Below are 26,692 nucleotides of genomic sequence, written 5' to 3' on the forward strand. Positions count from 1 at the left end.
GGTCTACTTCCTGGCAGGCCTTGTCCAGCTACAGCGAATGTTTGTCTGCTGGAGATGCAACGCCATGCCTATTATGGGCAGCAGTAATGTGAGTGAGATCTATATCTGCGGGGAGATTGTCTGTCTGGCTCCACTGTTCCATGTGTGTCTGCTTGACAGACCAGGAGAAGTCCTCGGTATCGACCTGAACATAACCCCCCCAGGGACTACTGAAGGTCAATCTGAGGCCGCCAGAAAAAGAGTGAGAAAGAAAGGGAAAACAGAGAGCAGAAAGAGGCCGGGACAGACTACACCTTGTTCTTTACCAGAGCGTGTTGTTGTGAATTCAGCTGATTTTCATGATGCAGAAAATTCCTGATGACAGGCCTTAAAGTGAAACTACTTCAAAAACTCCTGAACTAAACATAAAAATATCAGAAACTAACTCGTCAATTTTGAGAAGAATCTGTGCTCAGTGTTGCTTTTTTAAACCCTGACTGATTTACTGCATTAGTTACTGTATGTTTACATTCATACTTGAACTGTAAACACAGTTGTAGCGAGAGGACCGAATGTAGGCCAGCCAAAAATGTAAACGAACACAGACGACCAGTGCTGTGTGTGCGTGCTTGTGCATGCAAGTGAGAGATAAAAGTGACACATAAAACAGATGTGGCTCCATTTTAGTTGTTACTGTGACAGGGCAGCTTTGAAGATAGTGGCTGAATGAGATGCCAAAAGATTATTGTGATTCATGATGGCTTACAAAGTTTGAATGTGTCGGCAGCTGTACAGTAGTGACAAAATACCCCCTTTGGATACACTGCTAGCTGCAGACACAAAACACATCACCAACGGATTTCATTTGATTGCAACATATTTTCCTCTCCTGTCTTTTTTTTATTTGTGTATTTCTTTGTCTTACAACACTTGGGATGCTTGGTATATATACTACTCATGAGTAGGGAAGGGAATCACCAGGAGACCCACATGTTATCAAAATACTTAATTCACAATATTATTGCTATATTTTATATTTTGTGGTAACATATATTGCCATTTATTACTTTTTTTCCAACTGCAAATGATGTCCCCAAAGGAAAACTTTGTCAACATCAGTTTTATCTAAGTCTGTTTAAGTTTATCTAGTTTTCAGCTGGTTCTTCAATCATTTTTATTGCTGCAAAATAGTGGAATGAATAGGCAATTGATTTTATTACTCTCATAGGCTCCCAAAGGTTACATTTTATGCAATATTAAAAATGTATACATTAAAAAAAATAATACTTTGAGTCCATGTATCGATTATATATTGCCACGCAAAAATAGTGATACTATGCTGTATACATTTTTCCCCATACTGCTATTATTTAGAAGAGCTGACGAATATTTTCATTATCAATTAATCAGATTATTTTCTAGATTAATAGGTCTATAAAATGCCAGGAAATAGAGCCAGGGAAGGTTTGACATTTTTGTTAACTTAATAGTGGGTCATAATGTATACACTGTAAGAAAACTGAACACACTTTTTTGTTTTTGCTCCCACTTTTCACAGCTTAAAATCAAATAATTCAGACTTTTTTTATTCACTTAACAGACATGTTTTTTGCTGATTTTGGTCACAGTTTGTTAAAACCCCTGTCAGTGAGCAGTTCCCCTTTTCCAAGACAATCCATCCACCTGACAGGTGTGGCATATCAAATTGCTAAATAAACAGCATCATTACTACACAGGTGTGCCTCAGGATAACCACAATAAAAGGCCTCTCCAAAGTCTACAGTTTTATCACACAACACAATACAACACATGTCCCAAGTTTGGAGGAAGTGTGTCATTGCCATGCTGACTGTGGGAATGTCCACCAGAGCTGTTGCCAGTTAACTGACTGTTCACTTCCTTACCGTAAGCCATTTCCAATGTTGTTTCTGTATATTTGGCAGTACATCCAACCAACTACATTACTGCTAAATAGGAATAAAAAATATAAATGTATTGAGTGAATAAAAAAAAGTCTTAGATTTTTAGTTAAACCTGACATGCTGACTGCAGGAATGTCCACCAGAATTGTTACCAGTGAACTCAATGTGCATTTCCCTACCATAAGCCATTTCCAGTGTTTCTGTAAATTTGGCAGTACATCCAACCAGCCACTCTACTACAAAAATATGAGAGAAATATATATGTACTGAATATTGCATATGTATTGAGTGTAGGGCTGCAACTAATGATTATTTTCATCATCGACTAACCTGTCGATTATTTCTTCGATTAGTCGACTAATCATTTGATCGAAAAATGTGTTAAAATGTTGAAAAATGTCGGTCTGTCTCTCCCAAAATTATGTCATCTATTGTCTTGTTTCGTACTCACGCCAAAGGGTTTTAATTCACCGTCGTGGGAGAGTGTGTAAAGCTGCCAATATTTGAACATAAGAAGCTGCTATAAGAGTATTTTGGGGTACTTTTATAGTACCTTTCTACAAAAAATGACTCAAGCCGATTAGTACTAAAATAGTCACCAATTATTTTAATAGTCGATTAGTCATCGATTAGTCGACTAATTGTTGCAGCCCTAATCGAGTGCATAAAAAGTCTTACATTTTTGGCATAAACCTGTGGAAAATGGGAGCAAAAACTAAAGTGCTGCATTTTAATTTTTCATCAGTGCAGTGTACTAGATTTTAAAGTTACGTATACTATGCATACCTTCTTGTACTTCTACAGCTACAACACTTTAAGTTCCATGTGTGGGAAGAAAAAATGTTTGATTATTTTATCTTATCTTACAAGTAATTAAAGTAAAGTTGGGCAGAAATAAATAGAGAATGCATCAACTAAAATTTCAATGACTGATTCATTACTTAAGTGTTTTTTAAAGCAAGAATACCAAAAGGTTCAAAGGTTCCTAAATGGTAACATTGGATGTGTTTTTTATGATAATAACTTGATCAGCTTTGTGTTCAGGACTGTGAGCTGCACAAACCAAGCAATCTGAATGTGTCAACTTGGCCTCTGGGAAATTTACACCTTCAAACTGATTATTTCTTTAATCAAGAAAATAGTCATTAGTTGCAGCTGCAGCACTAAGGCCAAGGATCAAGTTTGAGCTTGTTGGTGTTCATCTACCTGCAGTGGGACACCTGAGCAGTTAGTTTAAGGTGGATGTTTGCAGCAACTGACATGAGGACCTACTGCTTAAAAACACACTAAAACTGCAGCCTCCTTCTGCACAAATGTAAAGTCACAAGAGTGCAAACCCTTTAAAACTACAAGATGTAACATTATGGTTTAATGTAGTCTTGTTCCCAGATAAACACTCAGGAACATACAGGAAAAAAAGTGTTTTCTGAGATGCGAAAAATGACAAATCACAGCAGCTGGACTCCTCTGCTGCTGCATTATCTAACGTTACTGGACAATATGAGGACATGCTTACAGCCACTGCCACTAACAAAGTATTTCACACAGATATAACTGCGTCACGCTGAAATAAAGTTGCTTCAAACAGTTATCCAGGGACATAAAAACCAAACTGGATAGCAGACATTTCAGATAAGTTTTCTTGCTCTCCTTCTGCCACCAGCTAACTTGCTAACGTTAGCTAACTTTAGGTCACATCAGCATCCGAGCAGGCTAGCGGCACCATTAGCCACCAAAAATAGCCACACAACCAGATTTATTTAAAGGACGAAGTGTTTAAATCACTTTTTACCTTCTGTGCCAGTGTCCTCCGGTAGTGTTTTGGCGACAGCTCCGGAGGAAAGGTATCCCAAAAGGCAGAGTACAATCGCAGCGGCTCGTCCCCAGTCCACAGCCCGCATCATTGCAGATGTGTGTATCAACGGTTAGAAAACAAAGTGTGAGCCCAAATCTTTATCCTTTAAAAACTCACTGACCGGACACATCAGCGTTCACCAGGATTATTCCGCAAAGGAGGCGACACTCCATGTTCAGCAGCATCAGCATTCCTGGTTTTTCTCCTGTGAAGCTGTTTCCTCTGAGCCGTTGTGCATCCCCCGGCCCTTCTGCCGCTCGCTCGGTATTTTTTTTCATCGACGGGTCAGAGAGGAAGACGGCCCCATTCCTCTGAGCCACATGCCCCAGAACAGCACCAACAGGCGGCTTCTTCCACACGCAGCACCGCTGACATCTGCGGAGCACTGGCGCCATCTGCCGGCCGAAGAGAAGAAAGTCTCCTGTAGTCTTTTAACCATTTGAAACCTGAGCAAATTGGGTTCTTTCAAAAACACCAGAAGGTAATGAGCAATGAAAGACGAAATGTCCCCAAAAATTAGTAAGAAATTAGTTAAAAGAAGAAAAAAAAATGACAATTAGCACAAAAAAGGTAAAAAAATAAAATAAAAAATAAAAATTATAAATATAGTTTTTCCTAGCTTTTTTTTTTTTTTTTTTTAAATAATTGTCTAAATCTATTAAATGTTATTGCACTTTATGTCACATTTTTTACCAAGTTGCTCATTGCCTTTTTTCCCCATGTTTTTGAAAGACATTGCACCAGTTTGCTCAAGGTTCAAAGGTCTGAATATTTGTGAGAGGTGTCTGAAAGCAGCACAGGACAAGTGAGTGCTAGGGTTAAAGGTCTTTTTTTAATCTAAATTATGGACCCCAAAACTGAGAAATTCAAAAATATGTTTTTCAGGGACTGTTCTTTATTTATCAGATGAGGGGGGTGGCTGCGGTTTGACTTTTTTTTCCTGTTTTTAATTTTTATTTATTTAATTTTTATTAATTTATTTATGTATTAATATTTATTTATTTATTTAACTTTAATTATTTGTATATTAAGCTCTTTATTTAATTTTTATTTTTGTATTTATTTTTTATTTATTTATTTATTTGTTTGTTACTGCTTTTGTTTTTGACCCTGGCCAAAGCTACAAATATTTTCCTTGAGCCTCCCAGAGTGACCGGGGGAAATACATAACACTCCCTTCACCATTAATTCGTTATTAGATTTTTAAAAATTTGCCATCTGATTTTTTTTATAGTCAAAAGTTGATGCGACAAAATCCTGGAGTTGAAGTCTCTCTTGTTGTGCATGATGGTTAGTTTGTGCAAACAGTTTGCTTTTGGCCAAATTTTAAATGAGACACAGAATAAAGTGATTTTGATGAAATATCACTATTCCAAGCTTAGATTTTGTTATGTTATGTTATGTTATGTTTTGTTTTGTTATGTCTGATGTAAGCGTTAGTAACCCACGATCTCGGAAATTTTAAAATCCAACAATGATTTCAGTTTTTACAGTTTCTGGCTGTGGCGAATTTGGCGAGTTTTGCGACCCCCACCAGGATAAGCACTTACAGAAAATGAATGAATGAATATAAAGAAGAGATGATCTAACACACATCCATTTGCTCTTCAATCCTCCTGTCTCACTCTGCATCTGAGTTATGTTCAACATTAGTTCCCTTTTCATTTTTGTTGTTTTTGAATGAACTAAAAGTGGTGTGACCACGGCCGTAGCACCAAATTCTGGGCCATATGCATTAAGCAGTCTCAGTGGGCCCCCCTGCCCTTCCTCTTTTGATTCATGTCTCTGTCACACAATCCTGGCCTCACTCCGAAGTCATCTAAATCTAAGGCAGTAACTTGCGACATCAGAAACCAACTAAAAAAGGCATCATTTAACGTGGGCATGATATGCAGCCAGTTACCTTTATAGTTTAATGGTGCTCAGCAGCGTCAGGGGGTAATGCTGCGGGACAAGGACGAAAGTTAAGGTGGCGAAGGTCCTAGTGGGGTGGGCAAGAGGGGAGGTGGATGGGTCCAACAAACACCGACCTTTACCCGAGAGAGCGATGTTAGCGTCCCATAAGATTCTAAAGCTAAACCCTGTTCAAAGTCAATTTGCGGTGTTGTACTGACGTAGTGGGTTTATTTTGAAAGAGACTGTATGTAAACGTTAAATTTCCTGTGAAAATGGGAGTGTATCTTGAAAGAACACAATGCATGCAACAGGCAGAACGTGACACAGTGTCTCAGAACAACAACCCAGGGTACCTTGCGTCATATGTGGATGTGAAAAGTCCATGAGCGAAGGTTGTGCAGCCTCTTCCTCCTGCACACATCTACAGACCTCCAGCACCACCTGCAGCCCAACATGGAGAATTTCCTATGATGGTAGGGGGAAAAAACCTGTCAGAGAAGTTTAGTTATAACATCATGTTACCTGTTGTTAAGTAGCTCACTCTGTCAGGTTGCATTTTGTATTCTTTCATTACTTATATGAGGATGAAGCTTAGATAAAAATGTCATTTCCTGTCACACATCGTGAAAAATTGGACCCATTTTTTGGTATGTCTGTAAATAAAGTAATCTTTCTGGGGTGAATATTTTTGTTTGTTTTTACTTCTTTTACATAGACTCCAGTGGTTTAATCTCCTTCAGCAGTGTCTTTTTTATTGTGAGACACTGGATAGTCCGGCGTTTCTGGCCTCTGGCAGCTCTTTAGATGAAACAGTCAGTATGGAACCTTTGATGAGGGTTTGTGAGATGATTTAAGTATTTCAAACCAAAGGCTGATTTACAAAATAAATATCTGCACTGCTTATGTACACTGTCATTTCGAGAACCTGCTCCACAGGTTAGACGGCTGTGTTCCCATCAACATATACATAACAAGGAAGCTTCTGTGTCTACCAAATACGTCATTTACATTTCCGACAGTCTGATGCTTCTAATATCTCACTGACATATCGACGCAGCTTCCTGATGATTTACCAGGACTAAAAATCCAGCTTCCCTCAGTTTTCTGTTTTGTACATGACCTGGTTATGTGATCACATGTATGAAGTGCAGATTGGCAAAGGAGATTAAACTATTTTTTCAGACTGAGAGTCTCCAATGATGAAGTTCTTTAGCCCGGACATGAAGTGCTCTGCTCTCGTAATCCTGATAATCAACAGCTTCTGTTTCTTCTCACAAAGTAAGAATATCTTTCACATTTATTTCTTTGTTCTACTAACACGAATACTCACAAAAACCTTTTGACTGTTTTAAGTTTCTGTATAAAATATGAATGCCTGAGAGAAAGTCAAGTATTATTGTCATACATTTATACTTTATTTTATTTCATTGTTTTTCAGTTGTTTTTACGCTAAGAAAGCCAAGAGATCATGTAAAGCAATTGCAGTACTCTGCAAAGAGGAGGAGGAAGACCCAACAGAGGAAAGTGGTGAGCTAACCTCAACATTTCTCTCTGTTTTGACGTGACTGCTAAGATGCTGATGATGTTTTTTAATTGTCTTTTGACCCACTAAAGACCCCCCTGAGAGCATCGTCTACTCTTCAGAAGAAGTTGAGCTGGGAGTTGAAAACAGCCTCGTCTGCTTTGTGAATCATTTCTACCCACCTGACATCAAAGTCACCTGGACCAGAAATGGTCTTCCAGTGTCGGAGGGGGTGTCACTCAGTCGATATTATCTCAATAATGATCAAACCTTTCATCAGTTCTCCACCCTGACATTCACACCGAGGGAGGGGGACATTTACAGCTGCACTGTGGAGCACATGGCCCTGGACAGGCCTCAAACAAGGATCTGGGGTGATTGATTTATCTTAAGAAGCCACTTAAATATAGAAATAATACAATGATTTGTGAATGTAATGATGTTTTCTCACGTTCCTTCACAGAACCTGACTTTAGTCATGACAGTAGTGTGGGACCACATGTTTACTGCGGTGTGGGCCTGGCTGTGGGTTTGCTGGGAGTCGCAGCTGGAACATTTTTAATGGTTAAAGGACACCATAGACGGTAACATCTCTGTTTGAGAGAGATGAATTTGATGATGATGATGAAGACAACGATCATTTTGAAGTGCACTATTTATTGTCTTCTAAACCGTGATTTGGTTTAGAGGGAGGTGTGAATATCAAAATTACACTGTTCAAACAAATATTTTCTCACCATGCACAAAGAAAACAGATTGTAAACTATATTTCAGTCATTTACATGTGAACACATCTTAATATACTGTACATATGCAAGATTAACTTTAAAACGAAACTACGAAAGTTTTGAGGGAGGAAATAACACATTGTTCCTCTTATTACAGAAATGCTGAATTCATAAGCAACTAGGGACCATCAGCATAAAAGTAGTCACTGATTTGAAGAGGAAATGTTCACTGTCCAGTCTGCTGATCAGTACTCTTTTTTAAATGCCCTCACTCTTTGTTTCGTCTCACTCTGCATCTGAACTGTTTAAATATTACTTTACATTTTTGTTGTCTTTGAATGACCCAAGCTGTGTGACATTCATGTATCTGTGGTTACCTACATGCTCCAGAACAGCCTCTTCCTCCTGCTTGCATCTACAGACCTCCATCGCCGACAGCCCAACATAACAAATTTCTTTTGATGTAAGAAAAAAAACCTGACAGAGAAGTTTGGTTATAAAATCATGTTACCTGTTCTTATGCAACTTTCTCTCTCAGGTTGCATTCTTGCACCCTTTCATTTCTAATTTGAGGAAGAAGTTCAGATGAAATTGTCACTTCCTGTCACATGATGCATCATGAAATTTGAACCCATTTTAACTAAAGCAGTCTTCTGTTCTGCCTTTTTTGAAAATCCTTCTGTTTGTTTTTACTTGTATTACTGAGACACTTATGCAGTGGATTAATCTCCTTTAGCAGTAAAAATAGATGAGACGCCAATCTCCTGTCACCTAGGTATGAGACACTTTGATAAAACAATAACAACCAACCACCATCTCTCCTCACAGCAGCAAATGTTAATTGCGAAAATGCGACAACCTTTAATACATAGGTTAGTGTTTCCTAATCTGGGATCACGATCTACACATCTTTGTATTACAAAATTAAACACATTTTTTCACTAACCTTATTTTTTATTTTTTTTGTGAGACACAAGATGGTTCAACGTTTCTGGCCTCGGGAAGCGATTAAAAAATATATATATATATACTGTACAACCCCACTTCCAAAAAAGCAAATCTTTTTCGACCTATATTCAACTGAATACAACACAAAGACAATATATTTAATGTTAAATACACTCATCTGAATTTGTTGCCTGCAACATGCTCCAAAAAAGTTGGGACAGGGGCAACAAAAGACTGGGGAGGTTGCTGAATGCTCAGAAAGCACCTGCTTGGAACGCCTCACAGGTAAACAAGTTAACTGCTGACAGATGATAGTGTCATGACTGGGTATGATGGGGCATCCTCAAAAAGCGAGGACAGCGGGAGGTTCACCGCTTTTTGAAAAACTGTATGTTAAATAGTCCAACAGTTTAAGAACAACATTTCTCAAAGCACAATTGCAAGAAATTTAGAATTTCACTATCTTACAATCAATAATATCATTAAAAGATTCAGAGTCAGCACATAAGGGGCAAAGCTGAAAACCAATACTTCATGGCCATGACCTTTGACCCCTCAGACGGCTCTGTATTAAATACTGACATGATTGGATAAAGGATATTACCACACAGGCTCAGGAACTCATTGGAAAACCACTGTCAGTTAAAGAAAAAGCAAAAGAAAAAAACATATACCAACAACATCTAGAGACACTGCAGACATCTCTGTGTCTGAACTCATCTGAAATGGACTGACACAAGGTGAAAAGGTGTTCTGTGGTCTGACGAGTCCACATTTCAAATTGTTTTTGGAAATCAGGGACAAAAGGGCCGTCCAGATTGTTACCAGCTCAAAGTTCAAAGCCAGCATCAGTGATGGTATGGGGGTGTGTTAGTGCCCATGGCATCATGAGTAACTTGCACATCTGTGAAGGCTTAAAGGTACAGTACATACAGGTTTTGGAGCAACATATGCTGCCAAAGATGATGCTTTTCAGGGGCGCCCCTGTGTATTCTAGTGAGACAATGCAAAGCCATATTCTGCACATTACAGCAGTGTGTCTTCGCATTAAAGGAGTGCAGGTACTGGAGTGTCCTGCCTACAGTCCAGACCTGTCTCCCACTGAAAATGTGTGATGCATTATGAAGCGCAAAATACGACAACAGAGAGCCCAGACTAAGGCAGCTAAAGTTGTACATCAAGCAAGAATGGGAAAGACTTTCACTTTCAAAACTTGAACAATTAATTTCCTTGGTTTCCAAATGCTTACTGAGTGTTGTTAAAAGAAAGGGTGATGTAACACAGTGGTAAACATGCTCCTGCCCCAACCTTTTTGAAACATGCTGCAGGCATCACATTCACATTGAGTGTATATTTTAAAAAAACAGATATGTTTGTCAGTTTGATCATTAAATATCTTGCCTTTGTACTGTATTCAACTGAATATAGGTCAAGAGGATTTACAAATCATTGCATTGTGTTTTTATTTACGTTTTAAGCAGCGCAACATTTTCAGAATTAGGGTTGTATATCTACACTTACACTTTCAAATGCAACAATTTTGTTTTTGCTCCCATTTTTCACATGCTTAAGTTAAAGATCTCAGGCTTTTAAAATGCACTTAACAGGTAAATGTCTCTCAAATTGTGGTCACAAATTTGTTATAATCTGTGTCAGTGAGTACTTCTCCCTTTCCAAGACAATCCATCAACCCGACAGGTGTGGCATAACAAGAAACAGCATCATTACTACACAAGTGTGCCCTGGGCTGGTCAAAATAAAAGGCCACTCTAAATGTGCAGCTTGATCACACAACACAATGCCGCAGATGTTTCAGGTTTTGAGGGAGCATGCCATTGGCATGCTGACTGCAGGAATGTCCATCAGAGCTGTTGCCCGTGAACTGAATGTTTATTTCACGACCATAAGACATCTCCAATGTCCTCAGGGAAGCTCATTTGCATGCTTGTCGTCCTCACAAGGGTCTTGACCTGACTGCAATTTGTCGTTGTAACTGACTTGAGTGGCCAACTGCTCACCGTCAATGGCATCTGACACTTTGGAGAGGTGTTCTCTTCACAGATGAATCCTGGTTTTTACACCGTACAGAGGAGACAGCAGACGGCGTGTATGGCATCATGCAGGTGAGCAGTTTTCTAATGCCAATACTGCGGCAGTGCGGTTATGGTGTGGGCTGGCATAAGCTATGGACAACGAACAATTGAATACACAGCGATACTGTGATGAAATCCTGAGGCATGATGTGATTTTGTGGAGTAGGACACACGCCTGGATCAACATCCCACATCCAACATTGTTCATTATCATAAAGAGTAAAGATAATGTCATTTTGCAGTTTCAAAGACCTGGACACATTTTTCCTCCATTTTCAATGCCGATTTAAAACTATCATTTACAAGAGTTTCTAATAGGCTTTGCAACTGAAAAATGATATTATTCACAATCTCTGTTAGTGAACAATATTTTAGTCTATTGGCAAGCTTACTTGTTGGCATAGCCTTCCTAGTTAGCAAGCTAACTCGCTAATATTCTGGCCTATTGGCAAGTTTATTTGTTAGCATAGCCAACCTGCTTAGCAAACTAATTCACTAACCCTGCAGTAGCTTCTAGGGTTTTGGTTAATGGTAGTGCGGATTTCATTCATTTGTACTAACTTAAATTTGGAAAACTAGCTTCACTCTGAAGAAGCACAAAGGAATGTTGAAGGAAGCACAGGAGCAGCACACTGATGATGTCAGAGGGCTGTGGTTGGTTGGTCAAAGTGTTGGTCCAGGAGCATGTCCCACTCGACAAAATCGCAATGTGCAAATCGCAAGACCCATTGCCGAGCTATTCATTACCATGACCCTTTTATTAGATCATGACAACGCATGGCCGGTTGGATGTTCTGCCAAATTCCTGGAAACGGCATTGGAAACGGCTTCCAGCAGTGAAATGAACATTCAGTTCTCAGGCTACAGCTCTGATGGACATTCCTGCAGTCAGAATGCCAATGGCATCCCCCTCTCAAAACTAGTGACATCTGTTGCATTGTGTTGTGTGATCAAACTGCACATTTTGGAGTGGCCTTTTATCGTGACCATCCGAAGGCACACGTGTTGTAATGATGCTGTTTAATAAACATCTTAATGTGCCACACCTGTCCGGTGGATGGATTGTCTTGGAAAAGGAAAAGTGGTCACTAAACCTATGAAAAAATGGAAGCAAACAAAAGTGTTGCATTTAAATTTTTGTTCTGTTTATGTACATGTAGCAGGGTGAGATGCTCATCCCCGCCCTTAATGCGAGAGTGTGCTTCCTTGCTCTCATATAGCCAATCACCACATGAGGGCACTCTACATGAGGAGGCTGTGTTCATCCTGAGTCGCTCTTGCTCTTTGGCTCCGAGACCGCCCACTTCCCGGTCGCCTCGCTTCCTTTACCCGCTGCGCTACCTGCGCCACCTGCACAGGTAATGTGGTAGTAGCTGCCTGTACACGTGTGGAAATCTGACCGTTTGACTCACAATTTAATTAGATGGTGTGTTTGTATGTAGCTTCCTGTATTGCTGTCCTGGGCCGACGTTAATGACTCACGCGCCGTTCTCCCGAGCTGTCTGACTGTCCTCCTCCCGCTGCTGTACAGCGCGAGCTCTCCTCCGCTCTCGCTCAGGTGATCAAACACCACGTGATCGGTAAGTTAGCCTGATGACAATTGTTGTCGCTGTCAAGTTCAGCCTTTAGTGAGATTTTAGTTTGGTTTATTTAATGTGTGTGTGTGCATGTGAACTGTGGGGTTCGCCTTCACTTAATCTTGTCTGGATCTCTGATTTTGTTTTGTTACATTTTCTTTGAGTTTAAGACAGTTATGCATTGTTTTGGTTAAGTTGTATTGTGTTAACTTAATTTCTGTGGCTGGTGACGTATCTTATTTAATTCGTGGTTTTTGTGAATTTTGGGTTTCTTGACATGAATATTGATTTGTGGTATTTTGATTTATTTTGTTAACGAACTTGTTTTTGGCAGTTTATATTTGTTTATTTGGGTTTTTGGTTAATTTGTAATCTTTTGGCTGCCAACCTTACAAGTTTGGTTTATTTAAGGTTTGTTTTTGTTTGTTTATTTGGTTGTTTTTGTTTATGGTCATTTCTGAGTGCAACCCCATTCATTTTATTTCCCTCTTCCCCCTTCAGTTGCTGAGAGCCGACGGTGGTGGTCCTGGTGTCCTGGGTGGTGGCTTCCCCTCTTTTTTTGGTGTGCTGTGCGTCCCCTGGTCCTGGTTTTCTCTTCACTAAAGTGTGTGTGTGGCTGGCTGTCACGTGTGACTGGGGTGACCTTATTTTTCGTTGGATCCCTCACACCCTTGTCGACCCATCTCCCTGCCGGTAAGCCTCAGTACTTAAAGGTCCCCCTTTCCTTACATCCCTGTGTGGACGGTGCATCTATTGTTTTTTTTAGCAAAGTATTTTGTAATAAAGAATTGATTTTTCTTTTTTTTTCCCAAGATATTTTTTAGGGCATTTTTTGGCCTTTAATTGATAGGATAGTGAAGTGTGAAAGGGGGAGAGAGAGAGGGAGAGACATGCAGCAAAGGACCACAGGCTGGGGTCGAACCCGGGCCGCTGCGGCAACAGCCTTGTACATGGGGCGCCTGCTCTACCACTAAGCCACCGACGCCCCGAGAATTGATTTTTCTTAACCTGGAAACACGTCTCCTGCCTCACTGTAGAGCGAACCTGAGTGCCTTATTTGGGGTATTGTAGATTTAACTATTTCCTTGGGCGAAACTCCCAAGGTGGCGTTGTCCGGCTTGTCCTGGTTGACTAATTAATATTAATATTCACCAATAACTTGGTAACCTTCATCTCCCTCCATCCCTCGTGTTGCCACATATACATAACAATGCAATATTTGTTGAGGGGTTGGGAGACTGTGAATGTGTGGATTACATGATTTAGTTATTTGAAATTAAAAAACAAGGCTGATTTCAAAAATCAAAACATCTGCACTGCTTATGTACACTTGCATTTAAACCCCTGGCAGATTTACAGAACCTGCTCCACAGGTTAGACGGCTGTGTTGCCATCAAAGTTGACATAACAAGGAAGCTCCTTTGTCTACCAAAGAATTCGTTTAGAATTCCGACAGCCTGATACTTCTGATACGGATACATTGATACAGGTTACTGAAAATTCACTGGCTCGAAATCTAACTTCCTTCAGTTTCTGATTTGCGCTTTATCTGGTTATGTCATCACATGTATGAAGTGCAGATTGACAACGGAGATTACATGTTTTGTTCAGACTGAGTCTCCAATGATGAAGATCTGCAGCCCGGACATGAAGTGCCTAGCTCTCGTAATCCTGATGATCAACAGCTTCTGTGTCTTCTCACAAAGTAAGAATACATTTCAAATTTACTACTTTGTCCTAGTAACACAAATACTCACAGATACCTTTCTGTAGTGTTCAAAGTTTCTGTGGAAAATACAAATGCCTGTGAGAAAATCCAACAGGAGTGACTTGCTAGATCTATTTGTCATTATGTTTATACCGATGCATTTATCATTTTCCTTCTCTCTTTTATTCTTTATTGTTTTTTAGTTCGCCATGACACTTTTGTTATTGTGGGCTGCTTCTACAATGGGACAACTGAAATTGAGTTTGAGGTTGATGATGAGGAGTTTTTGTATGCGGATTTTGACAGAGATGAGCTTGTTTACACTGTGCCCAGATTTCTTGTGGATGACCCAAGTAAACTATTTGACAGTGAACATGAATATAGGAATGCAAAGAAAGGCAAGAAATCATGTTCAGCACTTGTGGCAATCGCCAAAGCAGAGGAGAAAAACCCGCCCGAACAAACAGGTAAAATAACCTGCACCCAACGTTTCTCTCTGTTGTGACGTGACTGCTAAGATACTGATGATGTTTTTTAATTGTCTTTTGACCCACTAAAGACCCCCCTGAGAGCATCGTCTACTCTTCAGAGGAAGTTGAGCTGGGAGTTGAAAACAGCCTCGTCTGCTTTGTGAATCATTTCTACCCACCTGAGATCAGAGTCACCTGGACCAGAAATGGTCTTCCAGTGTCGGAGGGGGCATCACTCAGTCGGTATTATCTCAATAATGATCAGACCTTTCATCAGTTCTCCACCCTGACATTCACACCGAGGGAGGGGGACATTTACAGCTGCACTGTGGAGCACATGGCCCTGGACAGGCCTCAAACAAGGATCTGGGGTGATTGATTTATCTTAAGAAGCCACTTAAATATAGAAATAATACAATGGTTTGTGAATGTAATGATGTTTTCTCACGTTCCTTCACAGAACCTGACTTTAGTCATGGCAGTGTGGGACCAGATGTTTACTGCGGTGTGGGCCTGGCTGTGGGTTTGTTGGGAGTCGCAGCTGGAACATTTTTAATGGTTAAAGGACACCATAGACGGTAACATCTCTGTTTGAGATATCATACACATGAAGTTGATGATGAAATTTACAACAACAATCATTTTGGAGTGCACTGTTCATTGTCTTCTAACATGTGAATTGGTTTAGAGACAGGTATGAATATCACTCATGCTGCCCCAAACACTTTCCAGAAATCAAAATCCAATCAGGGCCAATGAGGTATCTGCGCGGGTGATGCTGTAAAACGCTTCCAGCACAATAATGGCGGATCCCGAAGTAACAAATGCTAACTCTAACATTAGTAGAGTAAACACAGCAATGAGTGAATTTATTGCAGAAATAGAGCCAGTAACAATTAAACAAGAACAAGAGTATGCAGTGTCTTGGAGCAAATGACATTTTTGCCTTTCTTCCAACTGGATTTGGCAAAAGCTTGATTTATCAACCAGCTCTGTTGGTGATGAAGGTTAATAAACACCTGCTGACACTAAACGTCAAGAAGTGCTTTGGATTTACAAATCTAATATGAAAGGGCCTTAAAATATGAATGAAGCTTTTTATTAGATTTCTTTTTAATGAATGTTTCTGTTTACCTTCCAGGATATATAGCTTTAATATATGTTATGAATGTTGACGTTATACACAATTTCTTTTAACTGTACAAAATAATCTTTATTCAATTAGATTATGTCACTGAGATCGAGATTTCTTTTGCAACAGCGACCTGAGTGCAGCATTGCTGCTGACTCTATTGCTGTTCCTGTGTGTCATATTTTTAATTTATGTATTGACAAAGGTGTTGTCCCGCAGAATAGGAAAATTGCCAAAGTTATGCCATTAGCAAAGAACCCTGCTGCACCTTTCTCTGGGGCGAATTGCCGAGTGATTATTTTGTTACCTGCTCTAGGTAAAGTAATGGAGAGGATTATGTTTGAACAAATTCAATATTATTTTGATATCAATAATTTAAATAGTGATTTTCAACATGCATTTAGACCAGGACACTCCACTTGTACAGCTCTGACACATATGACAGATGAATGGCGTATGGACATGGATAATGGGAAATTAGTGGGTGTCGTTCTACTTGATTTTAGTGCTGCATTTGATGTTATTGACCATTTTTTCTTATTAGGAAAACTTAAACAGTATGGTTTTAGTTTGTCAGCAATGAAATTGATGGAGAGCTATTTGACAGACAGGAGTCAAACTGTTTATTTTAATGGTAGTTTGTCTGATATTAAATATGTTGACTGTGGGGTGCCTCAAGGGAGTTGTCTTGGACCGTTATTATTTTCTATTTTTGTGAATGATCTCCCACTTGTGCTTGATAGGACTAAAATTGCCATGTATGCAGATAATAGTACAATATATGCAGTGGAGTCGTCTACAGTGGAGTTAAATAATAAGTTACAATATGATTTAAGGTTAGTGGCAGAATGGGTAACTAAAAACAAACTGGTCTTGAATGTGGGGAAAACTAAATCTATTGTTATTGGGTCAAGGTATCTGCTGAGAGATGAACCTTCCTTGGTATTGGAAATTGATAATATTCCTGTTAAACAAATTTATGAGACTAAACTTCTTGGTATAACTGTTGACCAACATTTAACATGGTCTAAAGTTTAGACCATTTTCCCATTTTACTCAAAATATGATGAATATGTTTAGACTCTAAACATATTCATCATATTTTGAGTAAAATAGGAAGAGGGATCTCAATGGTAAAAAGAGTGTTAAAATTCATACCACAAGATATAGCCAAACAAGTTGCAAATGCACTAGTTCTGTCACAGCTCGATTACTATTTTGCAATTTGGTCCAGTGCCTCAATGAAGGATTTAAATAAATTACAAGTTGCTCAAAATAAAGCAGCACGCTGTGTTTTACAGTGCTCTTACAGAACTTAAGTAATACATATGCATGATAGACTGGGTCGGCTAATTGTCACTCAAAGAACTTCTTATGTTTTGTTAAACTTGCTCAGGAATATTATTGTAAATAAGTCTCCGAATGTTTTGTATTACTTGTTTTCTTGTCAGTTTAGTCGACATGGTTATCTGACAAGACATTCTACTGAGGGGAGGTTCATCTTACCTAAGGCTAATACCAATGTGTTAAAGAAATCTGTTTTGTACAGAGCCATACTGGGATGGAATTCGTTGCCACTTTATATTGTGTTGGTAGATTCTAAAGAGAGGTATAAATTCTTACTTAAATAGTTTTTTCTGATGTTGCAGCTGCAGTAGTTAAGTTGAGTAGGTGCACATGAGGTTACTGATTGACTCACCTTGACTTATTGTAAGTGTATGCCATACTAATTACGTATATATGTTATATGTCACAAGTGTTGTTGTTATACTTATTGATATATGATATGATGTAGTGCCTGTTCTCTTCCCTGCCTTGTGGTATTGTTATTCTTTTATCTGTTTGTGTGTTTTGCTATATTGTTTTTCCCTTGCATGTAATTATGGATTCTTAATTTGTAATGTATAGGTGTTGGTGATTATGTCTTGTGTTCTATGTCTGTCTGCATCTATGATTGTATGTGTTGTGATAGTATTAGTTTTTTTTTTTCTCTCTCTTGATGGACTTGGATGAATGGACAATTTGACTTAATGTTTGGACTCCAGGAAGAATAGCTATGCTAATGTGTTGGTGCTAATGGAGATCCAATAAATGAAATGAAATGAAGATGAAAGGGAAATACGAAGTGAAGTTATGTACTGCGGCGGCTTTTGCACCTTTATAGATGAGAATAATATAGTTCTTTTCTTGTTGCCAGTGAGAACCAGCCAACCTTTTCACATGTAGTAAGTACATGATTTAACTCCTGTAATGAAAGGGAAAAACACGATAAGTTATATGAAATGCATGCATATATCTTTTATATTATGCCACACCCCAAAAACAGCTCAGGAATGGCACAGGGGACGTGACTTAGAGCTCAAGGCGTCAACCTGGCCTCCAAATCCCCCAGATCCCAATCTAATTGACAATCTATTGGGCATGCCAGTACCTTACCTCGCAACCCACAGGACTCAAAGGATCTGTCGGCAATGCACTGGTGCCAGACAACACAGGACACCCCAGAGGTCCTGTCTCCACGCCTCGACAGGTCAGAGGCTTCAGGATAATACTTTCAAAGTCACTTATCAAAACCTACATTTTCTTTGTCCTGTACACATTATGATAATTTAAGTGAGCTTATTTTCCATGAAACGGTTTGACGAATCCCTGAAATGTTCAGATGATCAAAGATTGGAATGGTTGTTTAATTTTGAAAAGAAGGCAAGATTAACTATTTATTTAGTATTTACTTTGATTTCTCCAGAACTATATATTGTAATAAGTGTAATTGTTGGTAACTTGTAAATTTTGTTTTGGACAATGGAGAATGAAGACTTAAATGTGAACGTTGCTTTAACATTTTTGGCTTTCTTATTGATTGAAAATGTGTACACAGCACTATGGTTCAGGCTTATACAAATGGGCTTGGCAATAATCACATGATCTGATATACTGGATATATGTTACTCATATACATAGAAATAATGCACTTAATACACACTTTTTTTTTTGCTTGTATTTCAACAATGTTATGTCTGTTTTCTTTTTGCCAATAAACATTGAGATTAAATTTAATAAATAATATATGTGATCCAAAATAAAGCATACCTGCTAAAACCTGAATGTGTGAACAGTTATCTGCTGACTAAAATTTTAACCACTTTCCTGGTTTCTTTCTTTTCATTTTATCTGTCTTTAAGATGATAAAACTATACTAAAAACCCTTACAGATGTTTGAAAAAAACTAAATAAAGTTGCTGCCATTTGAAGATTCTGTGTTAGAGATTCTTAAGAATTTTACAACTTACCCTTCAGATGATAAACGGAACTCTAAATTAACAACCACAGTAACATGCATGGTAAATGATCAAATTTGTATTTCATTTTGATGGTCTGAGCCCTATTTCAGAAAGCAGGATTAGTGAAAACTCTGAGTATGTTGAGCCTGAGATGAGGGAAACTCTGAGTTTTCTGTTTCAGAAAGCCAGCTCAGCAAAACTCTGAGTCAGTTACCATGGCAACTTACTCCATGAAACCTGCTGGCTTGCAGGTTTGCTTGTTGCAGGTAGGAGAAACATGGCGTGTCCTTTAGTGAATGAAGTTGTGGATGTTGGGGCACAGTTTATACAGAGGCTGCTGAGTAAGGAGAAGGTGATTAGAGCCCGTTTGGATGTCTCCCCGGAGGAGTGTCCGTATGAAAGATACTGTTTGACCTCACAGTCTTTCATTTATCTTAACAATCTGTTCCACCCAGATATATCAAATATTACACATTGTGGATTTACATTATCATAGGAGCAAATTTTATGCATTGCCCTTTGCTTCTTCGGCAGCGGCAGTTTTCTTTACAACATCAGAGACACAACACATCAGAGAGACAGCGGTGGTTTTCCCTGGACATAAATCAGAATCGATTATCAAAGTATTTGCAACGGAGCATGTGTGGATGGAGCGTGATCGGGTTCAAACCCAGCCTGCAGCCTCTGCTGCGCGTCGTTCCCTCTCTCCCCCAACATTACACTGTTTTGCCATTAAAGGCAACAAAAGCCCCAAAAAGAATCTTTAAATAAAAGGAATTCCACAGAACTTAAGGTTTGTCAGTGTTAATCAGAAATTAATCTACGCAGATATGATGCAATGATTCATGAATACTTTTCATATATTCAAAGATTCTGCGGTGTAACTGGCTCATTCAAGGGACTCAACATCCCATAATAGCTCCATCTGAGTATAAAGGAGATTACGTGAATCAGAAGTCATTTCACAGCAGTTCAGCAGTTAAATTAACCTCAGCCTAATATTGACAGAATAAAGAAAGTATAAGCAAAACTTTCACCAGTCTGTACAACATTTTTGTGTTTGATGTTGAGTCACTGCCCAGTGTGTTTAGGCTCCATCAGATTACGGCTGAATAAGATGATACAGCAAATTATATTAAAATATATGAAGGGTAGACTGAGTATAGTTGAGACATGTGTACAGTTGAAACACCCTAAATATCTTGCCTGCGCCGCAAGCCTGAACCGTGATTTTTACTCAACACATGCGTATTAGCATCCTCTTTGGTGGTGGGAAATTTGAAGAGTGTTAGCATCTCCAGTCTGAAGATATCAGCAAAAGTCTTTTTACTAAGGTAAGAATTTCACTTTACCATGTCCCTTCCACAATGAATAGCTTATTATCCTTTTGTGACCATCAAACATAACTTACATCATTGCTAACATCATTCTGTGCCCTAAAAACTCACATATTTCATGCTATCCTAGCATGTTAGGTCACTGCATAATCTAGAGAAATACACAAGGTGGTAAGCGGGGTACCTGTGACAGAGATAACAGGTTACAAGTCATAATAAGACCACAAACAAAGAAAATGAAAATAAAATTTAATATTTGTGATACTTGAACTGTGTTATATTAATGGACATCTTTTTAACCATGAATGATATATGGATAATTGTGGTGTAATAGGCAAGGTGGTAGAACGGGTACAGTTGATACAGCCTTTATGGGATGTAAAATAAAAACTAAACACCATCGCCGGCGCCAGAGCCTAGCCCCACATGACCACTCAGTTGCGTGCCATAACTTCTTGTTTAGCCTATTTTTAGTGTTGGTGTTTTATTATTGCTTGTTTACAATAATATTCCATTGTTTTTAATTTCAATAAAGAGGAATTAATTTATACTGAAATATCTTGTCAAATTGTCCTTTTTTAAAAAAGTTTATTGCATTTACAATTGATGTTCAGTCATCATCAGTGGGTTTCAATAGGTGTCTCAACTGTACCATGGTACTGTCTCAACTGTACACATATGGGGTATAGTTGAGACAGTACCATGGTAAAAATGCACCTCATGTTTATGACCTGATTGTGGAAAAAATAAAAAACCTATAAATGATATTCATCAATAATAACTTAGTATACAAACAAATTAAACTGCATATGAAAAATCACTTATTTTCAGTGTATAGTTTTTGTGCAATATCTGTTCAAAAATGGAGAAGCAAAAAGTGTCTCAACTGTACTGTTTCTGTATTTTCTGTATATTAGACACATTAACACGTCACATTTCATAGGCATCACTTCACATTACCTACTAACACACTCTGCCGTCTGTTCCCATCACACCTCTCTCTGTTTAGCTGCAGCTGACGTGTTAGTTTTTGTTTTGTTTTTTTCATTTCGCGGTCAGTAAAATCTCCGACTCAGCTGGGATGAAACTAGCGGCTTTCTGCTTTCGGCCACTGAATATCACGTTATCTGCACTCTACTGATGATGTCTTTCAGTGCTCGCCGTGAACGCGCCTCTCTCAGGCTGAACATACTCAGAGTTGATTGAGCTGACTGTGATCAGCTGTTCTGGAACCGAAAACTCAGAGTTTCTCAGCTCAGGCTCAGTCAACCCGGAGATCGGGATTAGGCTCTGAGTTTGTTGAGTCTGCTTCCTGAAATAGGGGCCACAGAGCCACACCTGTTTACGGGAATGTTGCCGAGCACTGTGCTGCCTCACTTCCTCGTGTTTTCAGTGTGAGATCAAATTACTTCCGATTTGTATCTTGTCATTTCTCAGGTGTCAACATGTTCGCTCGCAGCTTCTTTTCCCTGCTGCTTCTGTTTCTGATATTTTCAAGAGCAGGTAAGTGACATTAAAATAGAGGTAACATTAAAATAGAAGCAGTCATTGTTCATTTGTTTTGCTGTTTAAAAGAGCACATAGACCAGTGTTAGTGCCAGTTGTCAGTCTGTTGCTACATGTCGTAGATCAGAATGATTAATCATAATTGTAACAGGTATTTCTCACAAAAACAGTGATAAAAAAGCTGCTGCATATTATGAGAGTGTGAAAACAGGTAATGAACAAGAAAATATAACATATTAAATGATCTAGTCAAGTCAAGTCAAAATTTATTGTAGCCCAGAATAACAAAAAAATGCCTCAATGGGCTGTACATAAAATACATAAGGAAATTACAAATAACACAACAAATAAAGTATATAAAAACAAGTGAAATGACTATCTAACACTTGTTTGTTTCACGTTGCAGATGCTCTTTTTGGCTATGGTTTGCTTCGCTGCCAGTTTACTTCCCCTGATGATGTGTTTTATATGGAGCAAATCTTCTTCAACAAGGTGCTTCTGATAGATTACAACAGCACTGCGGGAAAATACGTCGGCTACACAGAGAAAACAAGAGACATTGCAGATGGCCTCAATAAAAGCCCTTCTTTTATGAAACAAGTAAAGAAGAATGAAGACAAATGCAAAAGCCATGTCTCATTGGTACTGGACCTTTCAAAACCAGGTGACTGTGTGTTAAAATTCTGTTCAGACTTTAGATTACAGCCTGCAAATTATGGTGTCATTATTAAGGCTAGGATGTGTGGTATAATACTTATTATGGTTAAGTACAAATAAAGAAGACAAGAGGTCAGGAATTAAGGGGGTAACAGCTTTGGGTTTAAGAGGAACTTACTTTTTTTTATATCACTTACATTAAGGATCCAGCACCCAGTCTTAAATTTAATTGTAAGTGAGCATGTTGTGTCTTATTTTAACAATTTAGTGCATAGAAATTCACTAGAATGCAGAAAAATTAGTATTTGATGCTCAAAATTTACTGGTGGAAGACCCCCAAATCCTTTTCATATATGCCCCCCCCAGTGTTGAAACAAAACCTACGTCTTTTGCCATGAATAACGCTATGAGAACCAAAACCATAGTTCTAGGCTGGACAGGTAAACCATCATCTATAAATCTACGTAAATCTGAGGGGAGCTACAGATTCAGGTGATAATTCCTTATAAGTTCATCACTTTTTTTGATAAATTAGACTATATTTCTAGGTTCTTCCAAAATGCAGATTTGTTACCTTTTGTTTCCCTTCTGCCTTCCATTGATACCCACTAAGTATTTAACTGGTACGTCACATATACAAAACATTTACACTGTAATTTGCGGGCTGTTGTCTAAAGTGTTACTGAAACTCTCAGCATTGTTGGTGCATAAGATCTGCTATTTCATGCCAACTAGTTTTGTCTGTGGTTTCTTTACCCCAAGTCGAGCCCTACGTCACCGTGAAGTCAGTTGACACAGCAAGCAGCAGACATCCAGGCATGCTCATCTGCAGTGTGTACGACTTTTATCCCAAACAAATCAGAGTGACTTGGCTGAGAAACGGAAAGGAGGTGACGTCTGATGTGACGTCCACTGAGGAACTGTCCAATGGGAACTGGCTCCACCAGATGCACTCCTATCTGGAGTTTACACCCAAACCTGGGGAGCAAATAACCTGTAAGGTGGAGCACAGCAGCCTCACCGAGCCCAAGCTTTATGACTGGGGTAAGAGAGTGACAGGTTGGATCAGCTTAATGTTATCAAGGCAAATCTCCATTTGACTAGAGTTACAAGACTTTGTGTTTGTGGTCATGTGTTTTTCAGACCCGATACCTCATTCACAGAATAACAAGATCGCTATCGGGACGGCAGGTCTGGTGCTGGGTCTGGTGTTTTTGGTTGCTGGGCTGATTTACTACAAGAAGAACAGTGCAGGTGAGAGTGAAGACCAAATCAGAGATAAATAGGCCTCGTTAAGATTAGACATAAACATTACATCCGGCTTTTGTTGTCTTCTGAATACACTGCACCACTGTTGTCTGAAGTGCAACTGATAGACACCCCTGCACTGATGCCTTTATATCATAAGATTTATTGTGTCATTATCCCTTAAAGGTCCACTGTGTAGGATTTAGGGGGTTATACTGGCAGAAATGGAATATAATATAATAAGTACACTTTCTTTGGTGTATAATCACCTGAAAATAAGAGTTGTGTTTTTGTTGCGTTTAAATGAGCTGTTTATATCTGCATAGGGAGCCGGTCCTCATTTATAAAGAGGACCTCATAGGCTGCAAAAATAATGGTGGTAGCTAGTTACCATGATGTCACTCGTTAGTTTCTGAAGCCTCGAGTCTGTCATTTTGGCTGTCGCCATCTTGGTTTTTTTGGAGCCAGAAGTGACCGAGAGTCTGGCGCTGTGGAGGAGCGAGTGGTTGATCTGACTTAGAAGCCAAGGGCATTAGCCGAGGCCTATCACTCATAGCAGGCCACCCTTGATTATGCCTAACTTTAAGCCTTAATACAGGTGAGTTATTGAAAAGTAACCCCTGTACAGTCGTCATGAAGGGGGAAATTAACTATAAAGACCAAAAACTGCTTTTTGTACCAGGCTTTAAACATGTTTATTCTGCTGTGACGTTGGTCATTTTAACCCCAGAGGTTGGCTTAGTTGCACCACCATGTTTCTACAGTAGCCCAGAATGGACAAACCAAACACTGGCTCTAGAGAGGGCCATTTGCATATTCATGTTTTTGCATCCGCCACTATAGTTAGAAGCGACGAGCAGCGTCAACCGGTTTAAATCACCTGGTTCATTTGTTTCGGAGAGGAGGAAACCTCTGTGGATATTTTGGCTCCCGATAAAAACCTCCTGAACGTCAGGATCTTTAGTTATCATAGAAAAAAGGTGAGCACACTTTAGCATGTGGTGGGGAACCACCTGTCTCCAATCCTGTCTACAATCATCACCGCTATATTCCACTAAATCACCCAAAATCTTACACACAGGGCTTTTAAATCATAGAGCATGAAAGTCAACACCACCAGTGATCATTGTTACATCCAAATCCACTGGTGATCATGTAGCACTTGTAGATTTGACAACTAGTTTTAAACACTTGTCAGCACTGTAACTCAATATCAACCACATGTGTAACTTAATTTCTCCTTTTGTTTTTTATTCCAGGCCGAATGTTGGTGCCAACAGGTTAAGGCAGCCCACCACTTTGGCTGAAACATTTGTAATACAAGCCAAAATTCGAAACGATGCAACTGTGAAATCATCTCAAATGTCAGAGGATCGAAGGAATAAGTAGTTGTTGATGTTTTTTATATGGAGTAACACAGTTCTTAATGGGCAAAATAGCTGCACTCACTTCTTGAGAAGGTTTAAAATAAGCTTTTACTGAAGTCTGAGGATAATGTTTTCAAAGTCACTTATCAAAGCCTACATTTCCTTTGTCCTGTGCACATTATGATAATTTAAGTGAGTTTATTTTCCATGAAATGGTTTGACGAATCCCTGAAGCGTTCAGATGATCAAATCATCAAATAGGAATGGTTGTTTGATTTTGAAAAGAAGGCAAGATGAACTATTTATAGTAATAGTAATATAGTAATATAGTATTTACTCTGATTTCCCCAGAACTATATATATTGTAATAAGTGTAATTGTCGGTAATTTGTAAAAAAAAAAATTTTGGACAATGAAGAATGAAGACTTAAATGTGAATGTTGTTTTAATATTTTTGGACATTTTTTATTCATTGAAAATGTGTACACAGCACTATGGTTCAGGCTTATACAAATGGGCTGGGCAATAATCACATGATCTGATATACTGGATATATGTTACTCATATACATAGAAATAATGCACTTAAAATCCACATTTTTTGTTTTTATTTTCACATTGTTATGTCTGTTTTTCTCCAGCCTATAAACATTGAGATTGTATTTAATACAGAATATATGTTATCCAAAATAAAGCATACCTGCCAAAACCTGAATGTGTGAACAGTTATCTGCTGACTAAAATTTGAGTTGAGGTTGTCGTTCAAAGTAGTACAAAAATATTATGTAACAAAGCCAAAGGCAGCTACTGTTATTGTTCAGGCAGGAACAAGAAATGCTGTGCTATCAAAATTCACTGTCAGTGAGATAACAATATCACTTTAATCTATTATGCTTCAAACGTTATTTTCAATTATCTTAAACAGCAGTATCGTCTTGGTTTTATCAGTCTCTTCACTCTGGATTTTGTTTGCCCTACCTAATAAGATCTAGTTGAACAGGTAAGTCAGTTTGAATAATACCAGTGCCAAGGGTATTTGCCAAAGTAAACTATGGCTCTGATCTTCTCAGTTACTGGGTTGATTTACTCAAGGAAGAAAGTTGTTTTTAAGTCACTAAAAAATGTGAGGCTGGGCACCGAGTGCTACCCCTGTGCCTCCTTTGTGCCATCTTTTAAGGGTGTGGAGGCATGTTGTGTCTTCCAAAAAAAAGAAAATGTCTAAATAAGCCACTGAGGGGCGAACGGGTGACCTTGTTCGCAACAAGTGTTCTGGGCTAACAATAAACCAATGTCCAGAGCGCTTTATCTCTTTGGATTTGGCGATCCATTTATCCTCAATACAATATATACATGCTGACCGTAACACAAAAGGGCAACAGCATTGTCCATATGTAATCATTATTCCATTCAGCAATTCAAGCTTTTAAATATGCTTCCATAACACGGTCAATTTTCTCCATTCCACAT

At 38.8% G+C, this 26,692-nt stretch overlaps 3 protein-coding genes and 1 pseudogene across 5 annotated transcripts in view; 3 read left to right on the top strand and 1 right to left on the bottom strand.

Annotated features, from left to right (window-relative positions):
- The window catches only part of fam171a1 (family with sequence similarity 171 member A1), a 31,542-nt gene extending 27,503 nt beyond the window's left edge, over positions 1–4,039 (bottom strand). The window contains exon 1 of the mRNA XM_050045882.1: positions 3,694–4,039. Coding sequence (XP_049901839.1) covers positions 3,694–3,805 — 112 coding nt within the window. The 5' untranslated portion in view covers positions 3,806–4,039. The remainder of the gene's footprint in view (positions 1–3,693) is intronic.
- A 2,833-nt stretch (positions 4,040–6,872) lies between these two features.
- On the top strand, positions 6,873–12,305 carry LOC126392466 (H-2 class II histocompatibility antigen, A-U alpha chain-like; annotated as a pseudogene).
- LOC126391256 (H-2 class II histocompatibility antigen, A-U alpha chain-like) lies at positions 12,218–15,297 on the top strand. Of its 2 annotated transcripts, none has more exons than XM_050045883.1 (7): positions 12,218–12,301; positions 12,386–12,523; positions 13,022–13,213; positions 14,132–14,225; positions 14,432–14,695; positions 14,788–15,069; positions 15,159–15,297. In XM_050045883.1, exons 4-7 carry the CDS (start codon positions 14,144–14,146, stop codon positions 15,278–15,280), a joined length of 750 nt encoding a protein of 249 aa, XP_049901840.1. In that variant the 5' UTR covers positions 12,218–12,301; positions 12,386–12,523; positions 13,022–13,213; positions 14,132–14,143; the 3' UTR covers positions 15,281–15,297. The 2 variants fall into 2 exon arrangements, with proteins under 2 accessions (XP_049901840.1, XP_049901841.1); XM_050045884.1 differs by having other exon boundaries at positions 12,252–12,301; positions 12,367–12,523.
- A 6,325-nt stretch (positions 15,298–21,622) lies between these two features.
- Positions 21,623–25,940, top strand: LOC126391547 (H-2 class II histocompatibility antigen, E-S beta chain-like). Of its 2 annotated transcripts, none has more exons than XR_007570095.1 (5): positions 21,623–21,951; positions 22,361–22,618; positions 23,374–23,655; positions 23,775–23,865; positions 25,119–25,940. XR_007570095.1 is itself a non-coding variant. In XM_050046390.1 (5 exons), exons 1-5 carry the CDS (start codon positions 21,894–21,896, stop codon positions 25,142–25,144), a joined length of 735 nt encoding a protein of 244 aa, XP_049902347.1. In that variant the 5' UTR covers positions 21,625–21,893; the 3' UTR covers positions 25,145–25,940. The 2 variants fall into 2 exon arrangements, 1 of the variants encoding a protein (XP_049902347.1); XM_050046390.1 differs by having other exon boundaries at positions 21,625–21,951; positions 23,755–23,865.
- Positions 25,941–26,692: the final 752 nt, after the last annotated feature.

This window comes from Epinephelus moara, chromosome 6 (genome assembly GCF_006386435.1).
Source record: "Epinephelus moara isolate mb chromosome 6, YSFRI_EMoa_1.0, whole genome shotgun sequence".
Lineage (NCBI taxonomy): Eukaryota > Metazoa > Chordata > Actinopteri > Perciformes > Serranidae > Epinephelus > Epinephelus moara.